Source organism: Malus sylvestris, chromosome 14 (genome assembly GCF_916048215.2).
Source record: "Malus sylvestris chromosome 14, drMalSylv7.2, whole genome shotgun sequence".
NCBI classification, from domain to species: domain Eukaryota; kingdom Viridiplantae; phylum Streptophyta; class Magnoliopsida; order Rosales; family Rosaceae; genus Malus; species Malus sylvestris.
Window position 1 is genome coordinate 29635752 of NC_062273.1, and position 27488 is coordinate 29663239.

The 27488-nt window shown below is 39.9% G+C and overlaps 3 protein-coding genes and 1 long non-coding RNA gene across 6 annotated transcripts; 1 reads left to right on the top strand and 3 right to left on the bottom strand.

Moving 5' to 3' along the window:
- Positions 1-4578: 4578 nt before the first annotated feature.
- On the bottom strand, positions 4579-5343 carry LOC126598855 (uncharacterized). The gene is made up of 2 exons (XR_007614994.1): positions 5005-5343; positions 4579-4694 (listed from the first exon to the last, which is right to left on the bottom strand). It is a non-coding gene; the product is annotated as an uncharacterized LOC126598855 (long non-coding RNA).
- Positions 5344-15257: 9914 nt separating this feature from the next.
- On the top strand, positions 15258-17397 carry LOC126600789 (uncharacterized). 2 transcript variants are annotated; one of them, XM_050267442.1, is made up of 4 exons: positions 15268-15541; positions 15781-15863; positions 16909-16964; positions 17097-17397. In XM_050267442.1, the coding sequence occupies exons 1-4, from the start codon at positions 15370-15372 to the stop codon at positions 17173-17175; spliced, it is 390 nt and encodes a 129-aa protein (XP_050123399.1). In that variant the 5' UTR covers positions 15268-15369; the 3' UTR covers positions 17176-17397. The 2 variants fall into 2 exon arrangements, with proteins under 2 accessions (XP_050123400.1, XP_050123399.1); XM_050267443.1 differs by lacking the exons at positions 16909-16964; positions 17097-17397 and adding an exon at positions 16553-16817 and having other exon boundaries at positions 15258-15541.
- A 1641-nt stretch (positions 17398-19038) lies between these two features.
- Positions 19039-20701, bottom strand: LOC126598581 (U-box domain-containing protein 21-like). Its single transcript, XM_050264949.1, has one exon. It carries the CDS (start codon positions 20525-20527, stop codon positions 19193-19195), a length of 1335 nt encoding a protein of 444 aa, XP_050120906.1. The 5' UTR covers positions 20528-20701; the 3' UTR covers positions 19039-19192.
- A 1188-nt stretch (positions 20702-21889) lies between these two features.
- Positions 21890-27411, bottom strand: LOC126599955 (extra-large guanine nucleotide-binding protein 3-like). 2 transcript variants are annotated; one of them, XM_050266437.1, is made up of 8 exons: positions 26275-27411; positions 26050-26187; positions 25618-25722; positions 25319-25504; positions 24282-24459; positions 23473-23705; positions 22987-23156; positions 21890-22868 (listed from the first exon to the last, which is right to left on the bottom strand). In XM_050266437.1, the coding sequence occupies exons 1-8, from the start codon at positions 27304-27306 to the stop codon at positions 22286-22288; spliced, it is 2625 nt and encodes an 874-aa protein (XP_050122394.1). In that variant the 5' UTR covers positions 27307-27411; the 3' UTR covers positions 21890-22285. The 2 variants fall into 2 exon arrangements, with proteins under 2 accessions (XP_050122394.1, XP_050122393.1); XM_050266436.1 differs by having other exon boundaries at positions 23473-23708; positions 26275-27406.
- Between the last annotated feature and the right edge of the window lie 77 nt (positions 27412-27488).

A 27488-nucleotide genomic window follows, 5' to 3' on the forward strand; every position in this document is an offset into this window, starting at 1 on the left:
TTCATGCACATGAAGCACAAGGGATGGACGAATTTGAGGAATTGACGAAGCTTGGAAGGCGTTTCAAAGTTGAAGAATTGAAGATACCAAGTTTCCTAGTTGAAGTAGGAAAGAGCTTACATGAAGGATTCCTAAATGAAGAAGGATTCCTAATCAATGTAGGAGTCCTAATTGAAAATGGATTCCTAGACGAATGAAGTTTCCGACTCAAGCAAGGTTTCCTATGTGAAGAAGAAGAGTAAAGTCAAAGAATCAGCTCAAGAGAAGGATCTTATCCAAAACCTCATCCATAACCTTATCTTAGCTTATCTTATCCTATCTTATTCTATCCTATCTTATCCTTATCCTAAACTATCCACATTTCAGCCACTTAGGAGGGTTTCTAATTAGATTAGGATGCTTAAAATGGGATTTCTAGAAGCCCTATCCCTTCCTAGATAAGTGCCGCACCCTATACCTTAATTCCCTTGGAATTTCAGATTTCTAGAAGCCTTATCTTTTCACACTCTTTGTGCCGCACCTTATCTCCCAATCCCTTTGGGTTTTTGACTTGTTTTCCTTATAGGATTGTATGTTATTATCCTATGCAACTTAGGCTTTTAAAACCTTGTCCTTGGCTACCTAGGAGATGGGATTTTCAGCCTATAAATACAAGGCCTTGCCGCACCCTTTCATTCACCACCCTCTACCAGATTTTCACTACACCATTCACCCATTCATACCTCTTGTGCCGTGAGTTTGCAAGGAGAAGAAGGAAGACAACTTGGAGCCGTGCATGCCATTCAAGGAGCTTGGATTGTGGAGCGTTTCTAGGTGTTTTCTATCTTTATGTCAATGTTTAAATTTATTTGTCTTTGTGTATTTGCGAACATGAGGAACTAATTTCTTTATAGTTAGAGGGGAATTCAAAGCCATGATCATATGTTTTATATGACTTGATTTCTTCCAATTATGATTTCATGAATCGTGAATGTGGTTTACTTATCTATTTGATTGATAACATGTTTATGTATGTTGATTGAGGGTCGACACTTAGTTTGCATGCATGAATTTGATGCTAGAGTATAAGGGAATTTCACCTAATCGTTATTAACTTATATTCATAAGTAGTAAAAGTCGCTAGTCACGATTGTGTTAAGTGAATCCTAGGCAAGAGTAACATGCGAATCCCATAGTTATGAATGCCTCGTCAATGCTTATGATTTCTATTGAACTTAATGATCTTTGATATGTGTCTCTATCATGCGTATTCCATATTTAGGGTCCTTGATAAGAATAATTTGGTTGTAATGCGTATCCCATTCAATTCAATGAATCTAGGGAAATCTAAGAGTTAATTGGTCAATCTAGTTAATTTGGGGCATTGTCATTCATGGTTCGTTGAAAGAATAATTGGAGATCGAGTCGTATGCATAGGTTTCATGTGTGGAGAAGGAACCCTCTAACTAGCCTTTCCCCATTCTATTTCATCAAAATCGTTTTCATTAAAGTTTGTTTTTAAAGTTTTTGTTTTAAAAGTTAAATTCGTCCAAAATCAATCCCCATTTACTTAGTTGAGTCATAGTAGTTAGAAATCACTTTAGTTTATGTTTTTAAGTGTCTTAGGTCAAGATAAAACCAATTTTCGTCCAAGATTGAGTCTAGTGTTCAAAACTGCCCAGATTGTGGTTTTAAGGCAGTTTTGAGTGTTTTTGGGCTGTTTTGAGTCTTTTGGTTTGTTTTGGTGTTTTAAAGTTTAGTTTTGCATTCTTTGAGTTTAGTTTAGTGTTTTAAACTTGTTTTTACGTATTTGAGTCTGTTTTCAAGTGATTTTGCAATCCCTCCTAATCCCCGGTTTAGAACGATCCCTACTTACATACTTTGCTACAATTGATAAAAAGAGGGTTAATTTGAGTGTCAACATAATTATCACACCAGTAAGTCTGCGACCGTGTGATTAATAAGGACTCGAATATAGATGCTTTCCCTTCTAGTAATTTTTGAAACGTAGATCCTGTAGTGAAACTTAGAAAGTTTCTATCCATATATACAACACCGGATCTTGAAAGGAAACTCGATCGGGGAAAAAAGTTACTTTGGATTATGCAAGTGTAATAGCTTATTTTGGTCTTTAATTAATCTTTCTCTTAGTCTTTAAATAATCTTTCTCTCAGTTTCTCTCCTTCCACAAAATACAAATCAAGAGTTGACGGGGTATATATGTATTATGTGCAAGCTTTCAACAACGAGTTGTTTAATTAGCTCAAGTCATTGGTCATTGGATGCCCAATAATAATTCTTTTTTTTTGTATTTTTTATGATCATATGAGAGCATACGGTAAACTATTTATAAGCCAGCTATCCTATTTATGGTCTTTTTTTTTTCTTTTTCTGATCATGTTGCTTATATATATATATATATATATATATATATATATATATATATATATATTTATCTGTTTTGATACAATAAACTATTAGATAGTAATATTTATTCTTAGTATTTAATGGATATGGGCATCCAGTGACGAAAGATTGGGTAAATAACTGATGTCATTGCTTTGTTCATTAGTTTCCAGCCTTTTTATCGGAATAGCATGTATTTCTAAGCATTAAATAAGTGATTGTAAACTTTCATAAAACACATGACTAGTGTAGAATATTTTGTTAAATTTTTTTCTTAACAAGTGCTTATGGTTATGACGAGGAATAAAAGCCTACGGATCGTTTGTTAGAAAATACAGTGGAGCCTTAGAAACAGTGATGGATTTATAGTAGACGATGGTAACGGATTTGGTTAAAAGTGGGGATGGAAGATGGTGGTGAAGACAGCCATGGCTGCCTGGCCATGAGAAGGAAGGTAATATCGGTGGGGAGTCTGCGACTGTGTGATTAATAAGTGATACGCCCCTACCCTGATATTCTCCGAATACCAAGATAGACACGTGCTGGCCGACACCCAAGGGTGACGAAAGCCATTAATTGATACAAAAGCTAAGAATAAGAAATAAATAAGGGTTATGAATTTAAAATACAATGAATTAACAATTTAGGAACGTGTTTAGAGCATACAACTAAATCTAATCACTAAAAAGAATTAAGATAAAATTGAATGAATAAAGAAGTGGGTCCTACATCAAGAGGATTCAAAGATGCTACTGCGGAAGTGTCTTGACGCCGGGATTAGATGCCTTGATCCTAAGTCCTGAATGGGGGCGCAAAACAAAGGTGAGTGGACCAAGTTCATATATATAATAATAATAAAACAGTTATCAAGATACTAACCCCCACAGTTTAATAATGAAAACTACTAGCATAATAAGTGATGGATTTAATAAAATCCTAGCATACCAAATATCTCAAAAGCCATATCGCAGAAATGCATCGCGGAAATCAAAACAGTAAACGTATCATAAATCGTCTCGTAAACGCGGTGTGCTGCTAGAAAGATCACTGAATAAATAAACTCCCGGCCCAATGCCTGCTCCGTGGTCTCTGCGCCCGTAGCCAGAGATTACCAACTCTCGGCCCAATACCTGCTCCATGTCCCTCAGCCCGTAGCTAGGGATTATTTCTCCCGGCCTAAATGCCAACACCAGTTCCTCGCCCCAGGCGGCATAGTGTCTACTAGGTACGCACAAATAGTTACGCCTCTCATAAATAACCACTTCATAGTATAAAGTCATCCATCGTCTATACTATAAAGAGGGGTTTCTAAAACATGTTCTAGCATCCTATCGTCATCCATCGGATAGTCTACCAGTTCATAGTTTTTATAGAAAATACGATATATCATAATATAACTCAATATAGGCTAACAATTAATTCCTCACCAAAACACGAGACGAAAATCAATATATTAAATCAACAGGCTTCACATAAATCAAATCATAAATTCGTAGGAATGCTAATCATTTATGCAATTAAATTATCAAATCATGAAATTTTAGAAGGGGTCCACTCACAAATATTCCTTAGCAGAAGAATTGCACGAATCAGGATTACGAATTTCCTTAATAACAACTTTACCTAAGCACAAAAATGTAATAAATAAATAAAAGAATTTTCTAAAAGATTGGGTTTGAATTAAATAAAATAGGGGATTTGGGATTGAATGGGTTTAGGGTTTTAAAGGATTTTAGGTAGGGCTGGGCACGGGCCGGGCCGAGCCGGGCCGAACCTAAGTTTGTAGGAACCTGACATTACCCGAAACGGGCCGGGACGGGGCGGGGATTGGATTTTCTTGTATAGGAACCGGACATTACCCGGCCCGGTTGAAACGGGCCGATTCGGGCCGGGTCCACGGGTACCCTTTTTTTTTTTTTTTTTTAACAGCACAGATTGCAAACTGCTCAGATTGCAATTTGCAACTGCACAATCACAGTGACACTGCATTTGTGCATATTTTGCACAAATTCACCATATGGGTATCTCACTAACAGTTTACTTTACCTGCACTTCACTATGAATTATATTTCTCTCCCGAAAAGACTTTAATTTCAAACACCCGAAAAACCAACCCATGTGGTTTTCTCACAACTTAGAGGAAACGGAAAGGGCAAAGAAAATGAATCTGTAAGAAAATGAATAACATCCACATTAACATCTGCAGTGACATCAAACATCCAACATCATTCCTCATTGAATCTGTAAGAAAATGAATAACATCAAAATGACATCCAACGCCCAATATGTTCACATTATAATTATTCAATCTGGAAGATTGTCAAGAGAAATATAATAATTCAATCAAAATGTTAATATGCCTAATTGTCAAGAGAGAGATAATGGAAGTATGCCTAATTGAACACAGCAGCTGCACAGATTGCACAGATTGAACACAGATTACAACAATCTTTACACAAAAATCAAATCTTCTGTTGATTGCTAAGAAACTGAAGGAGAATTTTACAGTCAATTTTCCAGACAACCAAACACAAAGTATGAACACTTAAATAAATAAAAACTTTGAAATAAAAAAAATAATTGAAATCATGACTGGAAGGGAGAGATTAGGAGACTGACCTTCGACGACGGTGTCCTGAGCCTCGCAGACGACGAGTTCACCACGGCGGTTCGCTTGTCCGGAAGCGGGACCGTAACTCAACGATCCGACGGAACAAGTTCGGAGAGCTCATCCAACCTTGAGGCCTCTGTAGCGTGGCAACAGAGCGCCGGCGGACAAGGAATAGAGCGACGAGAGAGCTGCGATCCGAGAGAGCGCGGTTGAAGAAGGGAGATGGAAGGATCGGGGAACGACGACGGAGTCGAGGACTGTAGCCATGGCCGCAGAGGATCAGAGCTCTATAGAGAGAGATGATGGAGACAGAGTAGTTTATGGGGATGGAGGAAGCAGTAGCGAGTAGATTGCTGATCTCCTTGGAGTAAACCTGCAGGATCTGAATCCCGTCCTCCTCGATGAGGGGAGGGGACGACGCACTCGAGACGGCGAATGAGAGGTGACAAATCGAGAAGATGGGTAGTTAAATCGAGAGGAGAGGTGGCTGGGTTCTGTAAGTCTGGTCCCTGGGATTAAGAAGAAGAAGACGAAGAAGGAGGTTCGGGGATAGAGAGAGAGATCGAAAGGGAGGAGACTGAGAATCACAGATCCGAAAGGGAGGACTGAGGAGGAGCGGAGAGTCTTCGAGAAGGTGCAAGAAAATAGGAGAGGAATGGAAAAATGTTACAAACGGGCCGGTCGGGTACCCGTTTTTCTACACTTATGGAACCGGCCCGAACCTAAAACTTCAAAGACCCGGCCCGGCCCGCCCCGTTTTGCTTTTTAAAAATTAGGAACCTGCCCGTACCCGCATTACCCGGCCCGACCCGCGGTTCCTATACCCGTTTGCCCACCCCTAATTTTAGGAACCTCGGGTTTTGGGTTAAAATAGTATTAGGGTCAGAATTGAGGTTTGGGCTTAAGCCCAAACATACACACACATTACAAACACACACACACATGCATGTGCATGCATAAACACACACACACACACACACACACCTCAAAATACACACACACACACGGGCACAAAATCACAAAGCCTTAAGGCCTTAATAAAAATAAATAAAGAAAAACAGGGTTTTAAGCCCTTTTTAAAAACCACCGACCCAAGGCCCTTTTTTGGGTTTAAAAAAAATAAAAACAGTAAGCTAATAAAAGAAAAAAGTTTGGGGTTTAATGGGCTTAAGGCCCGAGGGAAAGAAATGGGAAGGCCGGCTGGCCTTGGTTTGCCGAGAGAGAAGGCCGGAGCTGCTACAGCTCCGGTCACTTGAAAACGAGAGCTTCGAGCTCCGATCTAGGTACAAACATGAAGAACAAGGAGAGAGAGAGATGTTTCTACCTTCCAAAGACCGTGACTCAGTTAGAGGTGACCGGAAAAAGCTCCCAACGTCCACGGTTCGCCGGAAAAATGGGTGTGCTCACCCTGGAACGATTCCAAGGCAAAACCTACGTAAAAATGGAAGGTTCAAGCTTCTAAATCACAACCAAGCAACAATCTAACAACAAGAATGAGAGATTCGACTTACCTAACGGAAAAAGAGAGAGGGGGGTTCACCGGAGCTTTGCTCCGTGCTGTCAAACTCGCGGGCAGAGAGGTCCTGGGCTCGTTGCGAGCCTCTCTTCGATGGTGACTCGGTCCTAGTGAGTCCACAGGAAGAGAGATATGCGAGAGTTTGAGGGAGAGAGGTACGGGAGAGCTGAGAGAGAGAGGGAGAGAGTGAGAGCTACGAGGGAGAGAGACGAAGGAGAAGGAAGAGGTCTCGGGGGTGGGGGACAGAGAGAGGGAAAAGAGAAGTGGTTTAGATGACTGCCACGTGGCAGTGGGGGGGTGGAAATAACAAATACTACAATTATTTGGGGGTGGTTGTAACAATAAGGACTCGAATATAAATGCTTTCCCTTATAGTAATTTTTGAAAGGTAGATCCTGTAATGAAACTGAGAAAGTTTCTATCCATATATACAACACCGGATCTTGAAAGGAAACTCAATCGGGGAAAAAAGTTACTTTGGATTATGCAAGTGTAATAGCTTATTTTGATCCTTAATTAATCTTTCTCTTAGTCTTTAACTAATCTTTCTCTCAGTTTCTCTCCTTCCACAAAATACAAATCAAAAGTTGATGACGTATGTATGTATTATGTGCAAGCTTTCAACAGCGAGTTGTTTAATTAGCTCAAGTCATTGGACTGACGCGAGATTTGGTTGGACAACTGACCTCAATGCCACATACGTAGATAAAACAAATGCATGTTTGATATACATATAAAGGGATTTGGACCCTCTCCTAAGCTTAGGGGGCTGAGCCTCCTAAGCAAAGCATATGAACCGTTGGATTTTGATCCAACGGTTAAAAACATGAGGCTTCTCTAAAAGTTATAATAATTGTAGTCATTGGGATGGGATTTTCAACTAAAAGGCGTGTCCAAAATGTTCAAAAGTTTTTCTTAACAAGATCGGGTAAATTTGGAGAGAGATTTCTACTATTAAAAGTCTAGAAAGTTAAATAGAAGAAGATTTCATTTCATGAAGGGATTACATAAATCTTAGTCCAACAACTTTACATCTTCAGCCAGAGCAACTATTCTAGAAAAGTAAATTTGCATGATGGTAAAAATTCGGCCTGGTTCTCCTAAATACATGTTGCTGTTCGCAAGTTGGGTTTTGGAATCCTCAACCTCTTGCGAAATCTTCTCCATCTCTTCTACTTTTTGGGAGAGGTGGTTGGTGAGGGTCACTTTCTCAGCTTTGAGTAAAGACAATTGTTCCTCCAAGCGCTGGATTTCAGGACCAACCACTGTAATCCTTTTTTCCATCACTAACCCTTCTTCCACCAACTGCCGGAGCGCGGCTGTACTCTTCACATGTTTTTCCTAAAAGCATTTCACTCTATTGGACGCCCGCTCCGCCTTCTGATGATGATCCCTTAATGCCCGCAAATTCTCGAATAAACTCAGAAAGACTTTTACTAAGCCTGGGACAACAACTGAGCTTGGTAAAGCTCAATAAAGGCCTTATTCGCGTCATGGAGAATCTTAAGGCTGAAAGAAGCTATGAAGTCCCGTTTCATCCAATCCTTGAAGATTTGACGATCATTTTAAAAAGAATGAGACTTAGAGGATGTTGGAGGTGATTGCAGCTTAGTTTTGATTTGCCCGAATTTCTTTACCAGGTCGAGCAAAGATGATGCTGAAGAAGCAGAATGTGCACTTTTCGCACCTTCAACCGTAGAAGTAGGGGCAGCCTCAACTAAATGAGTAGGAATGATTGCAGGAGCATGAATGAAAGTAGCTGTTGTAGAAGTCTTGGCTCGCTTACTCACAGGCTCAGGGACAAAGATTCATGTGATACTAGAACTAGGAGGGGGGCGAGAAAAATCTCTCTTACGCACTATGCGCGGTGGAGATTTTCCCGAACTTTCTCCAAAACCCTATTGCAAACAAGACAGACGTGTTAAAAGGAAAATTTACGAGTCAGAATAAGACAAGGTAAATCTACCTGAGTTAAGCCGGAACCTTGGAAGGAGATGAATGGGGAGTTACTTCCTCTGATTGCTGGGGGGACTGTCATGGCTTACCAAGGAAGGAGAGACAGTGCTCGAACCTTCAACAGAAACCTACAAATAACAGAAGTGGGGGCCAAAGTTAGTAATTAACTTATGAAGAAGAAAAGCAGAAGGTCTAAAGTTATGATGTACCTGAGAGGGAACCTAAGGTTGAGGAGCAGGGACTTTAGAGGCTTCAGGTGCATCAGTAGGAGCTGCTCGAGAGGCATGTAGGTTAGTTACCTCTAAAACCACATGAATCTCAAGGACTATAAGCTCCCCGAAAGTGGAAACTGGTGTTTGATGGGGTTTCTGTACTGGAGAAGGCTGGGAAGAGTACAAGATGATGAGTACTAAGAAAAAAAATTCTTAGTATGAAAGTATTAAAGGTAGGCACTTACTGGGTTACTGTCATCCTCATCATAGTGCATCATTTTCACAGTTGAACGATCAAACTGAGAAATGGGAGTCACCTCCAAAGGAATGGATTTTGCTCGAAATGGAGGAGCTTGCCTTAATTGGGATGAATGAGAAGAAGCCTCGGGTAGTGAGATCTTTTTAGCCTGAAGATCCTTTGCAGATAGTCAGGTAGAGAATTAAGAAAAGAAAAGGAAAAAAAAAATCAAAGAAGCAGTCTATACCTCTAACTCTTTAAAGGCAGCATTTTGATGTTCTTCGGCGTTCCGTTGCATTTCTATGCCCAATGACTCATCCCTTGAAACAAAAGAAGGCTTCTTAGATACCTAGGGTCTTGAAATGAAAGTAAAATAAAATTGTTAGCTTTCAGACGGAAATTATAAACGGAAACTTGAAGTGAGGAGTACTTACTAGAGGCTTTCTGTTTCTGCCTACCCGCTACAGGAATAACAACATTATGTGACTTTGAAGCAAAGGCAGCTTTTGAAGACTTGGAAGTCTGAGCTTTTGTATTCTTCCTGGTTGGGGTTGCCCACTTGGGTTTAGGCTGTTTCTCAGACTCAAAATCAGAAGTTTCTACCACAACTGTCTGTGCCCGCTTAGGTGCTCGAATGTTCTTTTCGGGCTCTCCTTCAGCCTCCGAGTCTCCAGATAGCTCAGAGATATCCCCACCTTCTCCAGCCTCTCACCTCTTAGCCTCAGCGATAGCTTCCTGAATGATCAATGCATCAACATATTCTTCATCTGACCCAATGTTCGCCGTTTCAGTATTCCCTTGAGCTACAAATGTTAAAGAAAAAAAATGAATAAAGAGCTAAAGAAAGACGGATTCACAAGATTTTCATAAAATATAAATTAAGGGAAGAAAAAGCACCTATCAGTAGAAGCTGGTTCTTTTGACTAACCATTTCCTTCCAATTCTCAAGTTCGCCCGAGCTAGGTTAAGATTTGAGAGAGAGTTGGTTGAAGAGACGGTCATGAGCTTGCAGAAATTATCTCCATACTTCTTGATCCATTTAGCTTCCCACCAAGTAGAGAAATTCGAGGTGTATTTGAAATTAAGGGCTAAAGGCTTTCAGGCAACATTGCTCATAACCTCAAGGCTATGTCGGGTAGCTCAGAAAATGACTTCTTGAGGAGATTGGAGGCGATAATAGGTGCCACAATGAATATAGTCAAATAATGGGATTGGAATGGCTTGTTTAAAGCCGAATTACCTACTACAAAAGTTGGGATGATAAACCTCCAACCCGCATTCATAACGATCGCTACGGACTTCCCAAGCTAAGTCCCGTGGTTGAATACAACTGTTAAATTTCTCCCTGCAAAAGGGATTAGCATATTCTCTAAAGGCATCTTGGAAGGCTTGATCATAAAACCAAGAATACCTCATAAACACAGACGTTCCCCACTCCAAGTCTGCCCGAGTCCTGCAAACTCTAAAAAAATAAAAGCAGGCAAACGTTGAATGGTTTGTGGAAGAAGCTTCAGCTAGAATTCGGGCATGAGCCACACCCTCTGGAAACTCCAAGTTAGCTGCCCGAAACTTTGGAAAATACCATTGTAACCATGATAGGGTTTATACAGATGTCTCCGAAAGATAAGAAAAATAAATCACATCATTAAAAAAAAAAACTACTAGGACTTGGCGACAGCAAGATTTCTCCCTTCACATCAACCTCAGCGGTCCAGCTGTTGGAGGAAACCTTCACGTGAAGGCAGGTTTGGTCAACAGGCATGATCTTTCATACTTTGATACTTTTGCATGTTCTCCGGGTGGGTTTTTCAAAATGGGAACATGCATGATGAAAGGTCAGTATACAGCACGAGATCTAAAAACCAGCTGGTGTACTCCAGCTGTAAAAGGTCAGTATACTTATCCAAGTGCTTTCTTCTTTCCTCTTTTTCCTTTATTCCACTTTCGCTTTCTCAGAAAATGATTTCACATGGCTACCACCCTGCAAAGAAGATGTAGGGGATGGGTCATTGATCTCATCCAGTAGGGTCTGCAGCATACAGAGCATCTTTGATATGCACTAGCTTCCATGCAATTTGTCGAGGTACTAGGGCTGGCCATGGGGCGGGAATTGGGTTCTCTGATGACGGCAGTGTGCGGCAGAGAGATTTGGCGAAATCAAACCGTGGAGAGAGAGAGAGTTCGATCTTGCTGCGAAATCGAAGCATGCAAAGCTGCCATATTGATGAAGAAGTCGAGCGATTGCTCGTGTATCCAAATAAATCCCAATCACATTGCTACAAGCCGAGAAGGAATCTAAAAATGGGGCGGTTGGCGTACTTGTACGACAAGAGTTGTAGTCTAAGAGCCTCCATGTCCAACAAGCCATCCCCGTCTAAACCGATCTCGATCACTTGAGCTAAGCTTTGTCGCCACAAGAGGAGGTTCGAGTGGTGCTCGTAAGGGCCGACGAAAACCAACCACCTCTCTTCCATGCCTATTAAATCACTACCCAGTATTTTATCTCTTAGGGTTGATGGCACGGCAATCCCCATCATTTCTTGGAGCATTTTGATTGCTAAAGTGGTGCCTTAGCCGCACAGCAAGAGTGCATCATCTGTTCCAACCCCTAAGCATTTCTTCAAGTACTTGACTGCTTCTCCCACCATTTTTGTCATTCGGTTTCCGACGAAGCTGTCACAAGTGTGAGTATTCCCGTAAACGGGAAGGACGTTTTTGACGATGAAGTTTTTAATATAGAGAATAGAGCGTCCAGAGGTAGTGTGATCGGCGTACGTAAGTCTTCGTCTCCGAAAGGAGAATCAAATTCTGCAGCAGCACCGATGACTTGAGAGTGTAGACAAGACAGCCTTAGCTGCGCGGACTCATTCTTTGGCACCTCCAAGTGTAGACAAGACAGCCTTAGCTGCAGCGGCACCGATGACTTGAGAGCGTAGACAAGACAGACTACTGGTTGATCTGTTTCTGGAAATGTGGGAGAAAGCAGGACAAGCCAAACTCCCTAAACATTTCCTTCACAAGGGTTTTGATTCTGTGGTCATTGTAGTCATAGTAGTGGTGATCTGTGGCTAATGAGGAGGAAGTGTAGAGAGGAAGATGAAGAGAAGGGGCATTGGGCGGCTCTCTGTAGTCGGTGAAGGTGCCTTGGGAGTTACCCATCTTGATGCAGATCTCAATGACTAAAAAGCACCCAACCCTAGAAACAAGAGAGAGAGAGAGAGAGAGAGAGAGAGAGAGAGAGAAAGAGGCCCAAAGAAAAGAGCACAATAAAAAAGTGAAAGCTGCTTTGCTTGCACGGTGGGAGAGAATTTCCCAATGAATGTGGGGTTGGAGCGAGAAAGAGATGGGCTATCTTGGTTTTGCAGATCCACGGTAGACAGTGGTGAAATTTGATGAAAAAGTGAAAGAGAACCGACATAGTTTTTTGTGTCGATTTCCCACAGACGGCGCCAAATGTTGATGCACAAAACCGGAGGGGTCTTGGAACAACGTAAATCCGATTGTGAATCTGCAAGAAAGTAAAGAACACAAGATGTATCGTGGTTCACCCCAATGTTTGGGCTACGTCCACACTGATATTGTATTTCTCTGTTTGTGAGATGATGAAAGGGTGAAAGCTTCTGAGGGTGAGAGAGCTCTTCCCATGGCCTAAGAATTGGCCTCCCTTAATGAGGAGAGTGAGGGGTCCTTTTATAGAATAAAGGCTCCTCACTTATTACATATTTGCCCATTCATTTATTACATAATTACATTTGAGTCCCCCGAGTATTTATACGAGATCTAAATACGGAGACCCTAAGTATGGTACAAACACATCTAAATAAAGAGTGCGTTGCAGTTATTCTATGTGTCTAAATAACATTATCGTTAATTAATTTTATTTCCTATGCTATTTGATAAGCAACTCAATTAAAACAATAGGAATGATTTGCTATGTAGTTTGCATGACAAGTTTATAGAGTCTCATTATCTTTATCACTTCGGTGACTAATTAAGATTTCATAATCCTCTACCTTTAAGTTTATATCAACGAATGTACTTTTAAAATTTTAATGTTCACTTATCACCTCTATAAGAAATAGCACAACATCACAAACAATAACTGTTCTTAGTCTTTAACTAATGTTTCTCTTTGTTTTTCTCTTTAGTTAATATGAGCATGGATGGCTGACCTCATTGGACTGACGCAAGATTTGGTATAATTATTAATCTCATTGGTCTATTTTACTTGCACTGTATGAATAAGCGTTTGTCTAACTTTCATTTATAAAGTATGGATGCCGAGTATTTTGTTCGAAACTTTGTACCATATTAGTTGTTGATGCACAAAACTGATCGGTTGAATTTTGAACCAATTTAGATCTGACCTTAAATCACACAAATACAAAGAATACAAAGAAGTATCGTTGTTCACCTTGGATTGGAGCTACGTTAACATTGGTGCAGTTCCAATTTCACTACGTAAATTAATGTGGGTTACAATGTACATAAATGTCTATTGCATTTGAAATAGTAGAGAGGCTAGGGTTTCGTCTCTCTAATATAAGGTGAGGAGTCACTTCTATAGGATAGGGGATCCCCTCTTACATACTTAGTGCACTAAGTAGTGGGCCCAAACTATGCTACAACATGGTTATTGTTATACATGAGGAATGTGCATATATTTAGGCTTGTTGCTTTCAGTTGATTATTTTGAAAGCAAATAGATTTTATAATGAATTTTATTAGAGTTGTAATTCTAAAGAGTAATGTTATTCATACCATGTTTTTGTACCATATTTTCATACCATCTTAGGTGACATTTGATGTGGACAACCATATCATTTGAATTAATCAGATTTTTTTTTTTAATTTAGTTCATTATTTAATAAACTAATAATTAAGAAAAACTAGTTAATTAAATGATGATTGTGGTATACGATGAGTCTTTCTTATTCCTTTCCTTGGGTTTTGCAAATTTTTCAAATGATGTGGTTGTCCACATCAGATGTCACTTAAGATGATATAAAAATATGGTATAAAAATATGGTATGAATAACATTACTCAATTTTAAAAGGGTAAGGAATTAACCTTCCCTCCTACTATAAATAAATGTGCACTGTAATGGAATAATACACATCCACAATTACATATATTTCTCTTTCTCTCTACTATTGCCGCACTCCTCTTTCTATTGCCTCCATAATTGTTTATTAAATTATGCCTACAACATCTTTATCTTTTATCTTTCTTTCTTCTTTTTTTTCTCGTGTGAGCAAGACAGCAATGTTGCACCTCTATTTTCTTATGTGTAGGTTAAAAGCTGAATGGTTAAGAAAATATTTTTTGTCTTAACAAAAGGAAATGGCCATGTGCTTGATAGTTGATACTATATTAATTAATTCGTTTCTAGACTTCTCCATACACACATAAGAAATAGTATTTTACTATTTAGTAACAATATTGATATATTTGTTTACGTACCATCTAATACAAGTGAGCATGAGCGCATCCACATAGAGACCAGTGTGGTTCCGAGACCTAATGAAGCCTATGAAACAAGTTTGTGAAGGTCCTCCGAGAATGATCCGAACCAGTATGAGATTTTTTTGTGCCAACTAACTATTTGATGAAATGTATATTCGACATCACACATAGAAAGAGTCGACAAAACTAGGCAAGAAGTCTCAACAACACTCGACAATTGACAGGTGCGCATCATGGCTTGCAACCAAGTACCCGATGAAGTGCCTTATTGGAAAAAGTTTGAACGCTTTTGTGTGCTATTTCTATCTAAAAAACCTTGCACATCGAGGACCCCCACCCCCCAAAAAAAAATCTAAATCCGTCATTGCAAGTGCATTCTGCATACGATAAGTAGGAAACGTACACATCTAATAGAAAACGAATTGCAGTTATTTTTATGTAACTATGTTATATGATACACAACTCAATTAAAACAATAAGATTGATTTACTATATAATTTGCATGACAAGTTTATAGAGTCTTGTTCTCTTTATCACTTGAATGACTAATTAAGATTTCATAGGCCTTTACCTTTAAATTTTATATCAACCAATCTACTTTTAATGTTCCTTGATCACCTCTATGAGAAATAGCACACCATCACAAACAAAAGACAAGACTACATTCTCGATTTACTGCAAATTTGAGCCTCAGGCCCATTTATAGTTGAAAACATAGCTTGGGCTTTGAGTGGACCGTATAATTGCTTAATGGCTGTGGCCCAAACGATGTTGGTTTTGGGCCAACCCAACCGATCTGATGAGATACAAACCAGACCAAACCAAACCAAACCAAATCATATCGGAGAGAGATACTTTTCTTCCTTTCTTATATGCTTTACTTGGTGATTAAGCCTTTTAAGCCTTAAGGCAGCTGCAAAATCAGAAGGAGGAGTAGAGCAAGTAACAGCGAAGCAAGCAAAAGCAGAGGAATTGGAGGCGAAGATGGCGTTGCAGTGGATGATATTGACGTACGTCGTGGCGGCAGAGGCGGCGTTGGCCTTCCTCCTAACCATTCCGGCGCCCAAGCTGTTGAAGAATCGATTCGTGTCGCTGGTCTCTCTAATCCTCCAACCCGCCCTCTTCATCGTCCCCTTCGCCGGATTTCAGCTCCTGGGTTCGTTTCCTTTCTCGATTTCGTTCCCGTTTCCGCTCCAATCACACTGATATTGTCCTTATTTGTAATTATTTCTGCGATCTGGCCTCTCAATTGAAATGGGGTTTCGAATTTCTCGTTCAGGGCATTATATAGCTTTGGATTTCCCAATTTATCTTCTTTTTTTTTGTTTGATTTTTGGTAACAATGGGTTCCCTTTGATGTTTGATTTTGCAATTGTTTCGTTTGTTTGTGTGTAGATATATACTGGAAGAATGAGCACCGGTTGGCCTGCACCTCTGATATCTGCACCGCCTCTGAGCGTGACCGCTATGAGAAATCGGTCAGTTTCCCATTACTCTCTCTCTCTCTCTCTCTCTCTCCGTGGTTTTCATTGCTTTTAAAGTTCCAATATTTGATCAAATTGATCAGATGATGCCTTCTGGTCTTGAACTTGATCAACCAGCTAAATTAACTTATTGAAGTAGAAATCTTGTAACAAAAAGGAAAATTACATTTTGATCTCCCCATTCACTAATGCTGCTTGGCAGCTTTATTATAATTAACAGCATTTTAATTTAGGGACCTTCGAGATCATCACATATTCTTGCTTAGTTTTACTCAAAATCAAAATGCTCAATAATGCATATCTGTTTCTTAAATTAGTCCTCCGAATACACATATGTTGGGAATTAAATTGTTAGGTTGTTTTGGAATAGGATGGTATCTTGAATCCTGCTTCTTTATCATTTGTTGGACTTTCTTTGTTTGTGGGAATTTGTGGATGAGGGGGGAAGAAGGGGTTATGCTTTTGGAAATATTCTAGTACGAGATATCTCTACATTTGGGCTGTACATTTCATGAAAAATTCGATATGTGGTCCAATTCTTGCGTTGCAAGTTGTTGCACATTCAGCTTTGGGATGTCTTAGAGAGATTGAGAATAGATATGTCCATGCAAATGAGTGTTTGACAATTTCTCATCATAATGCTCGCTTCTAAAACGACACTCGCCATTGTTTTGGATTTCTAGGTATCAAGATACAAAGGTTTGAAAGCCAAGTTCATCATCCTTCTTTTTTCAGGTTTAGAAGATGGAATTTGGGGATTTCTTTGTTTATTAGGGAAATTGGTACCATTCGTGCATTGTCTTTGAACCATTCATGCATGGAAATTGGAAAGTTATTTGAACTTTAACTTGATGCACGTAGTTTAGTCTTATCATATTTGATTCGGTTAGGTGACAAAAGAGCTGATCAGCCTAGTCTAGTGATTGCATATTTAGCCCTCTGCCAATGAAGAGATACAAAAATCAAGTTCTTTCTATATCCATGGTATATTCAATTGTTCTTGACTCATTTCCTCTGTTGCGAATAATATGCCATGCAGATGTACAAGGCTCAAGGGAATGTAGTTCTTTGTGCTTCAGCATGTCTGCTTTACTGGTACGTCGGCCAGATATGAAATGCCCACTTCTTTTTGTTTTTAATTCATAAAAGAGAAAAGGAAGAAGGTAAACTTAAGGCCTCTGATATATGTCTTGTCATTTGATAGCAATCTACAAATTTTGGGCGCAGGTGTCTATTTCGCATCTGTAAATTGTACAAGGATATTCAGAACTTGGAGGAAGTGGAGAAGAGGTACAAGGACAAGTAGGTTTTCGGATATAGGCCCTTCGTTGGCAGTGGAAACAACCGAGTTAATATTTTTTTCATCATAAATGAGAAACCGATGCTGCTTTTAGTAATACTGTAATGTCTTGAATTTGTTTGTGTAATTTGTAGCCGTCTAGTATGTTGATACATTGTTCGTGTAGCTGAAATATACTTTGTTTTCCACATTACATGAAAACTATGGCATTGATCGTTTGTTTGAGTATATGAATTCTAATCTCCCTCGATTCGTGAGCATGACGGGGCAGTAGGAACAGGCGGTGCCCCGTCTAGCTCAGTTAGAATTTTTAAATTTCGTTGATGGAACCATCAGATGCATTTCGGCAAGGTCATTGTTTCGTCGGCGTATGTTATGCTGCAAGTTTCGTTTACACTTCGTGGCAGAGAAGTCAAATAATTCAATTGAAATGTTCAAACGAGGTCTTCCAACGTACGTAGACTTGGTTGTCACACAGAGGCTGCATTGACCCATGAAACACGCTTTAATTTCTTGAAAATTGGCCAAATTTGTTGGGTTAATCACTATAATTGCTATATCGTCATTCTATGATGGTTGTCAATACTTAATCGATACGATATTTTATTCTGACCAATTTAACAATTAAGATTTGATTTAAAATTTGCACAACATTCAAAATTAATGGAGGACATTGTATTATGCATAGGCTTATAAGTTTATAACATTTTACTTATGCAAAAGATCTTGTGAATAACCACCAATTTTGTTTTTCACAAACACTTCACTATAATTCAAGGTTTTTATCAAAACCCTCACAAAGACTATTTTGTATCATTTTCGCCGTACCATCAGCTTTCCAATGACTTATAATACTTCATCTTATTAAATAATCATAATTTTTTTACAGATATGTCTGCTGCTTGATAATGTTTTCTTTGGCAACTATTTTGCTCCAATTTTTTATTATTTAGTATATTTACTGAGCAAATGATATCTTTTACGAGATTTATGTTAACTAAGAAAATAATATATTTAGCGAGATTTTGTGAGCTCTTCATGTCTTTAAGAATGTGTTGCATGGGGAGGAGGACGGACTGTATCATGTGCAGAATTCCCACTCGGGGGAGAGGAAAGGCTAAAACACTAACAGCCTACAAGTTGAAAAGATTGAAAACACATTACAAATGTGCAGTACATCATTGACATCCTTGTCGTTCCCAACTCACATCATAGAAAGTGTTGCAATCTTCTTTCTTTTGGTAGGTATGAAACCATGTCCTTAATATCCAAACGAGTTTTGGTTTAGTTTAAACAGGTGCATAAAAAATCAGCTTCATCAGTCGGCGCCAACAACTAGACACACAAAAGGGATGTGTTTCGAGTTTCTTTTTTGTACAAGAGGTGACTTAAATTGATATAAACATGACCCGCTGATATAACATCTTAAATGAATAACACATGTTTTAAACGGATTTTAAAATGGCTATAAAAGTGTTTTTGGCAATCGAAAAATATGTGGCCAAAAACGTATTAACATTTCTGGGTCGTATAAGCACTTTTGTGGAGAAGTGTTTCTCCGGTAAGCACTTGAACTTCTCAATGTAGAATTGTAATATTTATTTATTAAAGAGATAAATGCTAAGGAGACTTTTAAAAATGGGACTCTCTATCATCCCATGTTTTTTTACTTAAGTTTTACAATGTTGGAACGGAAATACAGTTAAATTGTGAGGTAGCAGAGAATCTATGGAGTGTCCTACTTTAAGAGTCTCTTTAGTATTTCGATATTACAAAAGTCCTTTCAAAAGGGCTAACCAGCATGTGTTTCAGAAACAATAATCATTGATATAATACTGTGACATGTGAAAAGAAGAGATTGAAACTCTGTTTTACTTTCCAATTCAACTGGCAGCATTGCGTTAACAAATTTGGAGAATAAATTAATCAATGTTTACCATTTGAAAAGCTCATCAATTGATGGAACTAAAACTAAGAACTAATTAACACAAAGAATATGTATGTTTTCTTTTGAAAACGTTCATCAAAACGACCTTCTAATACTCTTAAAATCGACGGACTCTATGCATTCCAATCCAGCTCTGTAAGGATTCAAGAGCTTCAGAAGCTCGTTCGTCTTCTCCTTCGTGTGATCATCCCCGCAACGAACCTGTAAAACCAACAAGAGCTTCTGAAATGTACCGACTTGAAGGGCCTCAACCAGCACTCTTTCTTCTTGCCTGCTTGCACATTTACACAGCTTCCAAATCGCTGAAATCGAATACTCAGTTGCCATTTCCGATATTCTCAAAATTTTCTTCACTAAAACTGGTATAGTTAGCGCATCAGCATACGCCTTTTCCCTCCCTTCTTTGCAATCACAAAGACTGTCGATAACCGCCAATGCCCTCTCGCTTACGCCCCTGTCCGAGTCCACAAGCATTTCCAGCAATACCGAAACCAATCCCATCTTCAAAAATGCTAGCTTGATATTTTCACCGGCGGAAGAAGATGATGAAACCAAGTACCAAACTACCATCAGAGATGCCTTGGTAATCGCCGGTGAAATTTTCTCTCTGATGAGCTCGAAAAGAATGTCATTCACCCCACCAATCTCCGCCAACGCTTCAACATGTTTGGTGCGATCATCGCAAGAAAGAAGCTCTTTCAATGCTAGAATGGAGTTTTGCTTCACCGAAAGATCATCGCTTTCCTTGAGAAACCAAACCATGCAATGCAACGATGCCTTGGATCCCAAGTGTGTGTGTGACTCTTCATCGAAAGCCGGAAGCATCCAACTCAGCGCAGACAGTAATTCTTCACACACAATTGCATTTCTCCTTTCGCAATCGCTTGCGAAAGAATCAAAGGCTGCAGCGAGTACAGATGCAGCCCCATTCTCCAATATACAGCGCTTGTTTCGCTCGCTCTCAGCCGCCCATTTCTTGATTCTGCGCACACATTCGACGCACCCTTGGTGATCCAAACGTCGAGCTGAGCCCGCTAAACTGAAAAGAATCTCGGAGACCTCAATTGGCATGACGGGAACTCGCGGCGTTGGAACACGTTCAATTCCATAGCGCTTGTTTTCGGTGCACCATTCTTGAATCATTTTTCTGAGACTATGGTTGGGAATCTGATCAAAGCTTCTCAACACCTGATTTGTCACAGGGCAAGTGAAGTTCCCGCCTTCGAGCCACATGTCGATGCTCTGTCTATCATAGGTTATTCCGGATGACAATGTGACCGGATCCTTCATCAAGTCAAGCGATATCGGGCAGAGGAAATGGTTCGGGATCAGGGCTTCCATGTCGAGGTCCCCCGGCTGGTTTTTCACCGCACGGTGGCCGGTTCTCCTCCTTCCCCAGCCTAAAACCATTGGTACAAGCTAGTTCACTCACACAACAGAAGTTATAGGTTAAAGACGAAAATTCAGAAAACTAGAGAAGTTGTTTCTTTTGGTTTTGTTGGTGTTGGTTTTTTTGGTTGTGGAAAAAATAGGAGGAAGGAGATGGAGTTTATATACCAAAATTTGTTGTCCAAACTACAAGTTTGAGGCCTTCACACGCGGCGTTCAAAGTATGAGAAGTGGGAAAGAATTGAATAAGAAAGAAAGGAAATTCAAGATGTAGGGGGAGGAATAGGTTTTCCATTTTTCTCTTTTTAAGTAATAGTATTTGAATGTTGACCGTTGAAGCTTTGAATGTTTTTAAACCTTAAATCGTCAAAGGAGGAAGCGGTAAAAGTATACTCCTCACGGGATCCAACTGTACCAGGCAAACGAATTATTTGTTCTCTTTTTTTTTTTTTTTCCCCTTAGAATACAGGATAATGTATGATTGAGTTTAGTCAAGTTCGACTTTTTTTTTTTTTATGATTCAAATGAATTTAGTGTAATTATTCTATTATTTGTTTTAGAAAAGTTAACGAACAAGACATGTAAACAGTCCTACTAATTAGATGGTTATCAATCTCACGAGGGAACGAACTCCTCGTTCCACTGGACCTCACATAAGTACAATTCTCAATGCACATCCTTTGTGAGAATTGTTGGTCTGGCTACCCTATAGAAAAGCTTTCTCCCAACAAAACTTCTCCGACCGAAATTTTTCTCCAAACAAAGACTCTAACCAAAAATAAAAATACTAACACAATAACATATTTTGTCGTAAGTAAGTTTCTCTCTTCTCGAGATCCCATCTATTACAAAAACGATCAAGTTGGGCAATAAATATGGTAATAACTAGAATTATTGGTTATTATTCTATTCATTTTTTTTAGTCTTTATTTAGGTCTATGTTTTCTTTGTAATCGGATGTAAAGCAACACAAAGTCGGTCAGCTTAACTATGTAAGAACGAGTCCTCCTAGCCTAACCAGGTTCCTCAATATCAGGCTAAGGTATCAGCTGTCTTCTTCACAGCAGTTTTGACTTTGACAGAGTCATAGGCCATTCAATTTCAAACTCCCACCCCATAAAATATAAATAAAAAATTAAACCCGGTTAATTCGAATCTCGAAGATCCTACAATCACGTTCGTCGATCGTACATCATGCGATCATAATTTTTTTTTTTATTTAAAATTAAATATAAACAGTACTTGACGAAAACTAACCGCACAATATACAATTAACATATGTAATTAAAGGATTCTCGGGATCCTCACAAAGAGGATCCAGAGAGAATCCTCATTCAATTTGAAATAAGCAAATAGAAATTTTAACTTGAAAAACAGAAAACCTTATGAGAGTGGCTTTTTATTCACTTTTGAATTTGCTGTACAGAAAAATACCACTCCTTTAAAAATGAGCTTATGTTACAAATCAATTTTTAATCCTGTACATAACCAGCAACACTGTCAATGAACCTTGAAACCAAATCCGGCCTAAGACGAAAACAAATCCGGCCTACGTTGAAAACAAGTCCGGCCTGAGAAAGGAGGAGGAAAAGAACAAAGAGACAAAGAAATGCAGCCGAACTGTCTTCGCTACTCATCCTTCCATCAGTTGAACAAACGGCAGCACGTAGCCCCCCATGTTCGTTGGAGCAGTTTCGGTGTTTCCCCAGTGACAAGTTCAAGCCTTCCAACTTTTCACTTCACATGGTGCTCACCTGCAGAGCCACGGAGAAGCGTGGTCTATTCCTCCCTGACATATGGAGAAGAACTCATCTCCGTGCTGTAAAATGAGTCGTCCCCATTTACTGCAAAGAAATTATCATTCTTTTCTTCATCCCACTTGAGGACCTCCCGTACGTACTTGAATGCCTCGTCAACTGAGGCAGCCTCCCGAGCTCGGGTCTGCGCCACAAACAACTTTTCGCCGCTTATGGATGAATACAGCTCTTTGAATTTCACCGCCACGTAATAATATGCTTGCTGTGCCAGAGACTGACTATTACCACGAGGCTTAACAGGACTGAAGTCCTTTAGCCACTCGCAGGCAGACAACGGAACCTGGTTTATCTTGCCTTCAAAGGCATCGTATTTGTTCAGAAAGAGCACAAACGGAGTGTCTCTGAAACAAGGGTGCCGTACCAAACTCTCAAACAAATCTCTGCTTGCCAGCAATTTATTACGAAGAAGACCATTACCGTGGGCCCACATTTGATCATAGTCGCTCAACACAACACAAAAAATCACTGCCCTCACATCTGCAAACATTTCCAGCCATTTGCAACCATCACTCAGTCCCTTGGAATTAATGCGAATTAGTTGATACCTGAGACAATAAAATCCAGTGAGCAACAGACTGATGGTCTCATTGGAAACAGAAAAAAAGATACAGTATGAGGACAAGATGGGAAGCTCGACTGACGATGAAAGAATGAAGGTATTACTTAGTCAAGGGAAGGGAACATTCATAGTTTTCATTGTATGGCTCAGACGTGGCACTTATGTCATCAAATGAAAATTCCATAGAGGCAAGCCCATTGCTCTGTGTAACGCCCTCAGCATATAAAATGTCTTTCTCGGACGGCTCATACTCGTTACTTGATATTTCTATAGCCTGTTAGAAATGAAACACCAAATGTGCATAAGAATAAAACATGAATATTGCAAATTTAGTTTAGCTAGCGACAAAGCATCCAAGCCTGCTTAAAATGTCACCCACGTATATATCAACCAATTAAACCATATTCTATCCAAACATAGTCTTAATATTAATTCAAAGTACATGTGAATGATCATAAACTAAATATGAAAATTCCATAAAAGGAATACTATCAATTCTGTGATTAACAAACTTTGATCTTCCAAATAAAGTTTTAACAGGCATGCAATTTGGAGCCAAAAGAGTAAGGCAAAAATGAGTAATGACTAACCCGATCTAAGAAATATTTGGCAACTTCAGGAAGGCAGTCTAGTTCCTCCCTCCTTTTGTATGTTTCCTGGATGGCAGAATCTCTCCACACTTCATCCACAATAGGAGCATACTCACGTGTCGCAGCAGGAAAGAATGCATCCAAGTCTCCAGTTGCCATGATATCCAGTAACCAGTCAGAAAAGTGCTTGAACCTTTGGTTGATTGCATAGATGCATTGCTCACTTTCATCAACTACTGTTTCACATAAATTCATTTCACAGTCAACCACTGACTTAAGGTTCATTCATGCCTACAAGCAGAGAACCAAATAAGCAAAATATTCTCTCTTAAGATGTAAACATTTTCCTCTTCAACCAGTATAACATTTCTTCAATATTAATAACAAGGGGACAATCATGAGTTTAAATTATGTTAGACATAAGATGAAACCAATAGGGGAAGCATTTTTTCCTTTTCGGACAGACAAAAAAATGATATGCCAACGCCACTGTTCTACTTGATTCTAACAAACAAACAAACAAAATTTGACCAACAGCAGCAGCAGAGAATCAGACTAAGAGAAGGTTGACCCATCTATCAATAAAAAAAACTACCAGCCCTGTCAAGGTAGCTGTATTTGAAGTAGTATTTAACGCAAAAACAAATCAGACATGACCACCATCCATCATGACCACCATAATGCAATGTATCTATGTTAGAAACAACTACAACAATCATGGATCTAGAGTTTTGTTGCAAAGATGGACATGGACATAGCAAGCAGCTACCGTATTTTTGTAAACAGAAAAAGTAAAAGGTCATGTTGACCTGAAGGGGACTCATGAGCAGCCAACAAAGATATCCTATTCTCTGTCAATGCTTCCTCTTCAAAACGTTCTCGGCCCTCAAGTAATATACTTAGATACTTATACATATTGCTCTGAATCATGAGTTTGATGTTCTGCAGCTCTTCGGAAGTGAACTTGTTCCCGTATAAGAGCTTAGCCTGTTCCATGGGTAAAAGAAGGATGACATAAGCATTTTTAAGATGTACTGTCCAAGAAATAAAGCTTTCAAAGTTCTGATACCAAAAAAAAGCGAATGAAATAATAAACAGCAAAAACAAAAGCACCAAGCCCTAGGGGCTTTTCGCTAACCGGTCTTCAAGGTATCATGCAGTTTGATTATCCACAAAAGGTAAGTTAATACATTAAATGGACTCCAATCCTATTTTAATATCCCTGTTTTCCCTTGGTTTTGAATCTAAATCATTCACACAAAACCTAATGACTCACAATGCTACACGTCAGCACATCTATGTTAAATGTTTAAATTAATGTTTTCCAAGGTGAATGCCCACATTTACCATACTTGCAATATATCAGCGACTGAGCTAATTGGATTTCCCCTGCTTCTAATAATGTTCTTGATCCATTAAAACATGCAGCATCTTGGCTACTTCTATGGTTTTACCATACTTGCTAAATTTCTAGACTCCTAGTTGGGGTTTGTTCAGTCAAAAAGAGCCAATGGTTTCAGTGAAAGATTGCAAACCATGTAATGACATATGGGAAGATAAGGTAAGTTCACTATCATGGTAAAGGAAACACATTTTAATTGTCAACTGATTAAATATGTCACGAGTCAAATTGAAAACAAGGTAAATGCAACTACTAACATCTTTGCATTTAGCGAAAGCAGTTTTAAATATTTTATAGTTGCATAACTGTAAACCAATGAGGAACCAGACACCGGATAGAGCAAGTCTATTCAAGTCTTGCTTGACTAGATCAGACACTAGGAAACACGTAAACTCAAAAAGACGTGTACCATGCAAGGCACCCTGAAGAGAAGGGGGGCAATACCTGCTTGAAGATGGTGCTAGTTCCAGATCCCTCCAAGCCAAATAACAGAAGTTTCTGAACTCTTCCCTGTTCCCAGAATTCCCGGACTGACCTGCTTGAAGGTGTCATCGGATCTTCTTGTGCCCCATTTTGATTACCAGGTGGTACAGGCAATGAGAATAATGAACAAATGAAACGAGTGGATGCCTGCCTACCAAAAACCAAACTGCAAGAGAATAAAAATTCGACTCACAATAATCTGTCACAATTTCAAACGTGCACCAAACAACAATTAACCAACATTCAAGGTACGAAAGAACCTTTCCCCATATATTCCCCTTAATGTTATTCTGGCCTTCCTCCTCATAAGAACCATCATCATACACCCAGAAATGAGTATCCGGAGGGCACTGCACTTTGGCCAGCTGAGATGCAAGTGAAAAGGAAAATGATAAGCTTTGTCGTATGTAAACAAATGATTTATGCAATCACCAAAAAATATGAAGAAGCTTCTTCTTATTGTTAACTTTCATTAGAAGACTTTCAACTAGACAGATGATTATCTTACAAACTTACTTATTATGGAAAATCCTATAGTACGAATTCACATTTGCAACCATTGGATTGACAGATTCACTTTTTCATACTAGGGGTTTAGGGTTTAGATTTCCAAATTATTGTTGCATTTGTTTGTATTGAAAACGGAGCTCTACTACCAACATACTCATTCATTATGGACATTTAGGTAATACCTTCAACACCCTACGCTCAATCTTTGTGATCTCTCGGCCATTCATGAACACTTTGGTGTTCCCATTGCTTGCATCAAACCGAATCTTACCCCCAACATTGAGTTTCGAGCTAATAATCCTATCCGGCTTCTCACCCTCCTGAAATCAAGCACACAGGACTATAAACATACAAAGCACAAAAAACCCTACTGCAAATGCTCATCCATTTGCTAAAAAAAAGCTCACCTTTCCCCAAAGACCGGAATCCTTATCGTACCAATACCTCCCAGGTTTCAACTTCTGAGGAGGCAATTCACATCCCAAAATCTCAGCCAGTTCTTCTTCCCTCAGCTTGCTTCCATTCACAACCAACTGCTCCGGCCGAAGCTGATTGGCGGGGCACTCCTTCTCGCCCCTCATTATCTGCCGAATCTCCAAAGGGCTGCAAACCCTCGACAGGATCCTCGAACACTTCCCCAAGTTCGACCTCATGGACTCGTCTATTGGCTGCCCAATGCAGCTCACACATTTCCTCCCCTCCGGCATCGACCCCATCGCCTTCAGCAAGCAATTGCTGCAGTACTTGGCGTCGCACACCAAACACCACTCTCTCTCCTTCAATCTGTTCCCTTTCCCGCACCTGCTGCAAATCCCTCTCTTACTCGATCGCCTCCCGGGCGAAGAGGGCCCTACAACCGGCGATCCCACCTGTTCGGTGGCCGCGCTCGATTGCGGGGACGAGTCGTTATCTTCACCCTCGTCCTCGTTCTCCGAATCTCTTGGTTCATTGAAAGTCACGACAGCCGCCCTCTTTCCTCCGGTGGCGCCGCCGGTCGGTTTGTGCTCCAAGTTCGAGTCTTGAGCCGGCAACTCAGAGCTGAAACCTTCCTCTGCTCCTTCAAATTCCGATCCTTCCCTGCGGTTTCGCAGCTCCGGTTGCGTCCGCGGAGTCGAAGACGACGTCGTTCTACTCGTCTCCTTCACAACGCCGCCGTTCCTCACCCGTCTGAACCGCGAGACCTTCTGACCGACCGGCGACGCCACCGGAATCGAAGACGGGGCTTCAACCGAACCAGCGGTAACGGAAGAAGAGTAAAGATCGAGAGAGTCGAGGTTAACCGGATCAACCTTGGGCGGGTCGTAGTGCAGAGGAGAGCCTTCGTATTCGACGGCGATGGAGTAGTCGAGGTGCTCTTCGTCGGGTAATGGTGCGCCGGCAGGCAGCATCTTTCTGAGGAGGTCCTCCCAGCTCTTCCCGCCCTCCGGTTCGGAAGCCATGGCGGGGCGCAGGGTGTTTGGTTCCCGAGAAAAAAGCTCGAGAAAATGAAATGAAAGGTAATTGCTTTGCCGTACAAAGCAGTTGGGGGGAAGCTAGAGAGTGGGGGATAAGAGTTGAGAAATGTCAACGATGACGTTGACAATTTTTTCACATTTCAAATTGATGTTTTTGGAGTTTACAA

Coding starts and splice junctions, on each gene's coding strand:
- LOC126600789 (XM_050267442.1), top strand. CDS start 15,370: ATGGCGTTGCAGTGGATGATATTGACGTACGTCGTGGCGGCAGAGGCG. Junction 15,542..15,780: donor CGCCGGATTTCAGCTCCTGG/GTTCGTTTCCTT, acceptor GTTTGTGTGTAG/ATATATACTGGAAGAATGAG. Junction 15,864..16,908: donor GTGACCGCTATGAGAAATCG/GTCAGTTTCCCA, acceptor TATGCCATGCAG/ATGTACAAGGCTCAAGGGAA.
- LOC126598581 (XM_050264949.1), bottom strand. CDS start 20,527: ATGGTTTTAGGCTGGGGAAGGAGGAGAACCGGCCACCGTGCGGTGAAA.
- LOC126599955 (XM_050266436.1), bottom strand. CDS start 27,306: ATGGCTTCCGAACCGGAGGGCGGGAAGAGCTGGGAGGACCTCCTCAGA. Junction 25,723..26,049: donor TTGAGCGTAGGGTGTTGAAG/GTATTACCTAAA, acceptor CTTGCATCTCAG/CTGGCCAAAGTGCAGTGCCC. Junction 23,709..24,281: donor TGCTCATGAGTCCCCTTCAG/GTCAACATGACC, acceptor TATGTGAAACAG/TAGTTGATGAAAGTGAGCAA.